This window comes from Pistacia vera, unplaced genomic scaffold (assembly GCF_008641045.1).
Source record: "Pistacia vera cultivar Batoury unplaced genomic scaffold, PisVer_v2 Contig911, whole genome shotgun sequence".
NCBI classification, from domain to species: domain Eukaryota; kingdom Viridiplantae; phylum Streptophyta; class Magnoliopsida; order Sapindales; family Anacardiaceae; genus Pistacia; species Pistacia vera.
The window spans coordinates 189,318-195,287 of NW_022196792.1; the positions used below are offsets into that span (position 1 = coordinate 189,318).

The 5,970-nt window shown below is 32.9% G+C and overlaps 1 protein-coding gene across 1 annotated transcript; it reads left to right on the forward strand.

The window, feature by feature from the left end:
• Positions 1–3,585: 3,585 nt before the first annotated feature.
• LOC116119934 lies at positions 3,586–5,649 on the forward strand. Its single transcript, XM_031405871.1, has one exon. The coding sequence runs from the start codon at positions 3,586–3,588 to the stop codon at positions 5,647–5,649; it is 2,064 nt and encodes a 687-aa protein (XP_031261731.1).
• Positions 5,650–5,970: the final 321 nt, after the last annotated feature.

Genomic DNA, 5,970 nt, shown 5'->3' on the forward strand with positions numbered 1-5,970 from the left:
TAAAAAAATAAAAAAACAGTGGAACTTAAAAATTTAATTCCAGTGCACACCTTCAAAACTTAAAATTTAATGTGGGGACGATTATCATTTGTAGGTCCACACTTACATTACTACTATTCCGAAACTCCTTCAGTTTGCGTAATTTAATGTTGAATATTCCATTTCATTTATCATCATTGCTATCTTTTACTTTGCGTCAAGTCATTGCTTTATCACTAAAATATTCCATTTCATTTATCATCATTACTATCTTTTACTTTGCATCAATTCATTGCTTTATCACCACTCCAAGTTATATATATATATATATATATATATATATTTTTTTTTTTTTTTTTTTTTTTCTTTGTATCAATTCATTGCTTTATGAGCAATCCATGTACAAATTCTTTCACTGCTCAAACACCAGCATCTAGCTTCAAAGTAAAAGAGTCATTTAAAATGAACTTCCCGTATAAGCTAATTAATCAGGGAGGTCCACCAAGATTTAATTAACACATCTTTATACGGTGGGATTCCAAAAAGATGGAGGTGAGCCTATTTTAAATGAGGAAACTAGAATTGAATGTTGTAGCTTTTTCAAAAGACATATCGATCATTGAAAACTATAACCGTTAAGATATGTTTGGTACAGAATATTGAAAAATAATTGTGAAAAATGAGATATTATTTGCATGAGCATTTCATTACATGTTTGAATGTCTTATAAAAGCATACACTCATTGGGTATTTCAGCTCACTCTTTTCAATTATTTTACTCCTATCAGGTCAACAAGAAGATCATCTTGAGGAGTGATTTTACTCAAAATTGGGCCACTCAACATAATTTCATCTTGGGTGTGACATGATATGTTCTACTTCAGCTGCAGCAACTAATGTTTCATGTCATCTATTATTCTCATGTATTAATTATAAAATATATAGAAAACATGATACCAAATGTTTCTAATCTCAAAGTTTCAAAGGATATAAGTTTTTGTATGTCTTTATCATGTTTTAAATTCAGAGATGGGTTTCGCAGTTTTCCCTATATGGCATATCTTAGTCACCCAAGTCCTACGGGAGCGTCTAGATCCTATAGGATAGGAAGGGTCGGGAGGGGTTGTGTCATATAAGATATATGTTTTTTCTTTGTATCAATTCATTACTTTATGAGCAATCCATGTTCAAATTATTTGATTGCTCAAACACGAGCATCCAACTTTAAAGTAAAAAGCCATTTAAAATGCACTTCCTGCCTAAGCTAATTAATCAAGGTGGTCCACCAAGATTGAATTAACACATCTTTATACGGTGGGATTCCAAAAAGATGGAGGTGAGCCTACTTTAAACAAGGAAACGAGAATTGAATGTTGTAGCTTTTTCTAAAGACATATCATTGAAGCGAAGATATGTTTGGTACAGAATGTTGAAAAACAGTTTTATCCTGGGTGCTAGTAGTAGTGAGAGCTTCTAGTATAAGCTATGAGCGATATTTTCGGCATGAGTTTTCAGAAAAACGAGAAACATTTATTATTGATTAACGCTAGCTCATGAGAAATGACTTAAGATTTTGAAATATGATTATATTGATGTTTTTGAGAAAGCATGAATAATTTGGTATACCTTTAAATGTTGTTTTCGAAAAAACTTTTAGTTTATAATTGCCCGTTTATGAGAAATAGGTTAAATGTTGAAAAATAATTTTTAGAAATAAGATATTATTTGCTTGAGCATTTCATTACATGTTTGAATGTTATATAAAAGCATCCACTCACTGGGTATTTCAATTCACTCTTTTCAATTATTTTACCCCCACCAGGTTAACAGGAAAATCATGCTAAGGAGTGATTTCACTCAAGGTTGGCCACTCGACATCATTTCATCTTGGCTGTGGCATGATATGTTCTATTTCAGCTGCAGCAACTAATGTTTTATGTCATATATTATTCTCATGTATTGATTATAAAATATATAGAAAACCTGATACCAAATGTTTCTAATCTCAAAGTTTAGAAGGATATAAGTTTTTGTATGTCTTTATCATGTTTTAAATTCAGAGATGGGTTTCGCAGTTTTTCTTACATAGCACGTCTCAGTCGCCCAAGTCTTATGGGAGGGTCCAGATCCTATAAGATAGGAAGGGTCATGTCATATAAGATATATGTTTTTTTTTTTTTTTTTTTTTTATCAATTCATTGCTTTATAAGCAATCCATGTTCAAATTATTTGACTGCTCAAGCGTCAGCATCCAACTTTAAAGTAAAAAGTCATTTAATGTGCACTTCCTGCCTAAGCTAATTAATCAAGGAGGTCCACCATGATTTAAGTAACACATCTTTATACGATGGAATTCCGAAAAGATGGAGGTGAGCCTAGTCTAAACAAGGAAACCAGAATTGAATGTTGTAGCTTTTTCTAAAGACATATCGATCATTGAAAACTATAACAGTGAAGATATGTTTGGTACAGAATATTGAAAGTCATTAAAACAGTAAAACTTAATCATCAGTATTATAAGCTTCATCAGGAAGATATAGAGATTCGTAATCCAAGTCCACACTTCATCTTATTATTCCATCCCCAGTCCACAAGTCATTCGTCAACCAGGATAATTCATGTGTAGCATGCATGCATGCATATGGATTTTTAAACTTGTCTGTTACATTTTTCTCTTGCTTTTCCAATTTTATAAAATGGCCCGCAATGTCTGAACTTAACTAAAACATTAAATTATTTCACTTGGTTGAAGTACTTAACATCAGGAGTAGCTCAATATACTGCTACAGCTTCAACAGTCACTGTGTGCTACCTCTTTCATTTCCGGGTATGTGAATTATTTTAATAAAAGACTCGTGTTTTATTTGTTATAAGAAAATAGCATATGTACTTACAAACTCCAGGCTACATTTTAGTTTTATTGAATATTATATCTGTTTGGTGATTAAGAAATACACATTGTAATGGTTGATCAATTTAGCCAATGACATATATTGTTAGCTTTTACTGGGTATCGTCTTTAATTAAGTATATATACTTAGTGGCGGACCATAAAATTTATATTTAAGGGGACACTTAATAAAGAATAAATTATGTGGATGTGTACTTAATAGCGTCTTTTACACAACACTTTGGAGGGGATGGATTTTAACAATTGAATGTATTTAGTTGAATTAAAAACTTCAATTTATTTTAAGATTTTTTTTATGCAAGAATTTTCTTAAAAGCACCCATTTAATTGTAAGACCCTAAAGAAAAATAATATCATAAGAGTATTCTTATAATTTGTGGTTCCAAAATATTATTGAATTAACGAAATTTATTTACTAGTGTTGTTATTTATTATAAAGAAATTTTAGTCAATTAGTAATTATGTTTTAGCATATAAATTTATAAATCTTCCACCCATGCATACATAACTCTTTGGCATATAAATTTCTTCATAAAAGTTTATTACGTCTAGCACTAATGGAAATTTCGAACTACGTAGATTTTAGTGTTCTCTAAATTCTTTTCTCTTTTATTAACCAATAAGTTTGTAATATTCATAAGTCCTATTATAACTATAGAATTTTCAGTTGCTTGGTGTTTGATCATTAGGGAAATATGAAGTTGATAGAGCTATTTTCTGAAGAAATTGTCAGAGTTTGGAGTGAATGGGAAGTTCGAGTGGTGATTCTGCTTAGCCTTCTTTTACAAATGATCCTCATCATGTTTGCTTGTCAGAGAAAATGCAGAACAACAAGTTGGATAAAGATCATTATTTGGTCAGCATATATGGCAGCAGATTGGGTGGCAACTGTTGCCTTGGGCAACCTGGCTAAAATCCAAGCAAATCGTGAAAAGAAACGATTCAATATTGGACTCCAGACATTTTGGGCACCTTTTCTTCTCTTGCACCTTGGTGGTCCTGATACTATTACGGCTTACTCTTTAGAAGACAATGAGTTGTGGACAAGGCACTTTCTCGGGCTTCTTGTTGAAGTTGGAGTGGCGATTTATGTCTTCATTCGATCTTTCAACAATACAGCCCTTACATATGTATCCATTCCCATATTTGTTGCTGGAATCATCAAGTATGGAGAAAGGACTTATGCCCTCAGGTCCGCAAGCAACAAGCAGTTTAAAGAGGACTTGATCTCTACAAATCCAATTGTGGAAAATGCTATGAGAATAGCAATGGGAACCAAAGAAGAAGATTTTTTTGAGATGGAACTGATGGAGGAACCGAAAGAAATTTCGTATGAAAAAACTTTGAGCCGAAAGCCGGAGTTATCTAATAATATTGAAGAAGCTTATTTTTTGTTCAAGAGGTTTCAGTATCTCTTTGCGAACATGATTCTGCCCTTCAATGACCGCATAGAGTGCTACAACATCATTCAGAAGCAAAAGGAGTCAGACAATCCAGAGGCATATAAAGAGGCCTTTAAACTGGTAGAAATTGAGCTCGGATTTATGTATGATGTGCTTTACACCAAGACCAAAGTAACTCATACTAGGAAGGGATTTCTTCTTCGTCTCATCAGCTTCTCTTGCACTGTTTCTGCACTAATTGTCTTCTCAGTTGTCATTGATACCAATGTCTATCATCTAAGCGACATCTTCATTACTCTCTTACTTCTTGTCGGGGCAGTGTTTCTAGAGGTTTACGCATTTCTCGTATTTCTTTTCTCTGACTGGACAAGAATATCTTCGTTCAAGGAACAAATATCAAAGATTGATTCTTTTCTTAAATCATATTTGACCAACAAAAAGATGCATTCTTTTTTTGAATCACTTTTCACCAAAAAGAGGTGGTCTGCATCTGTAGGACAATACAACTTAATAAAAGTTTGCATTGCTGAGAAAAAAGCTGGCAAGTTCATTAAAGGTGTTCGGAAGTTGCCTTATATCACTAAATGGATAGAGGAGTGCTATTACTTGTCTCGGAAAGAAGTAGATAATGATATGCAAGAAATGATTTTCAAGCAGCTGAACTATAAAGCTGAAAAAATCAAAGACAACTATACAACGAAGTCATGTAAAGATTTGCTGGCTCAGAGAGGTGATCACGTGAGTGAAGAGTATTGTGAAAAGCTTAAAGAATTCAGCTGGAGCACTATTGATGTAGATTTTGACCACAGCCTTCTGGTATGGCATATTGCTACTGATATTTGTTACCAAGAAGATTCTAAGAAAGACAAAGATGGTTTTTGCAAAATTAGCAAACTGTTATCAGATTATATGTTGTATCTTCTTTTTCTATGTCCATCTATGCTACCGAAAGGGATTGGTGAGATAAGGTATAGAGATACATGTGAGCACGTGAAGAAATTTTTAGAAAAAATACTCAATAGTACTGGAGACATTTGTGTTCAAAAAGTTTGCCAAGAGATGAACAAAATTACGATCAGCAAAAGGCATATAACTCAATCCATACTATCTGACGGATGTAAGCTAGCGAAACAACTGCGACGAGAATCAAATGCTAACAGTTGTGGAAATAAATGGGAGATGATAAGTGGAGTGTGGATTGAAATGTTAACTTATGCTGCAAGTCATTGTGGATGGAAAGAGCACGGTCAACAGCTGTGGAAAGGCGGTGAGTTGCTCACTCATGTTTCTCTTCTTATGGCCCATCTTGGTTTAAGTGAACAATTCAATGAAAAGGAGGAATTCCTCCTCGTGTAAAATATGATTAATTATTGTTGTCAGTGTAATAAATTTACTCAGTCCTTTTTATGTTTCATTTCATGTATCGGATGTGTTGTGATTTTTATTTGCTATCTTGCTTTATGACTGTTGTGAAAATAAAAGAGTTAGCTTACATGCATTTTGCAACCTTAAGTTTAATGTATTTGAGATGAAAGATGTTCTTCACTAATCAGAACTTTAAAGTTAAATTATATTAGAAAAAAAAATGCAGCACAATGCTGTAAAAATAGACAAACCGAATTTTATATGAGACAAATAAAGAGAAGAGTTTTTGCAAAAACAAATTAATATGTATCC

Bases quoted from the DNA above. Each gene is read 5' to 3' on its own strand.
- LOC116119934 (XM_031405871.1), top strand. From the start codon at position 3,586: ATGAAGTTGATAGAGCTATTTTCTGAAGAAATTGTCAGAGTTTGGAGT.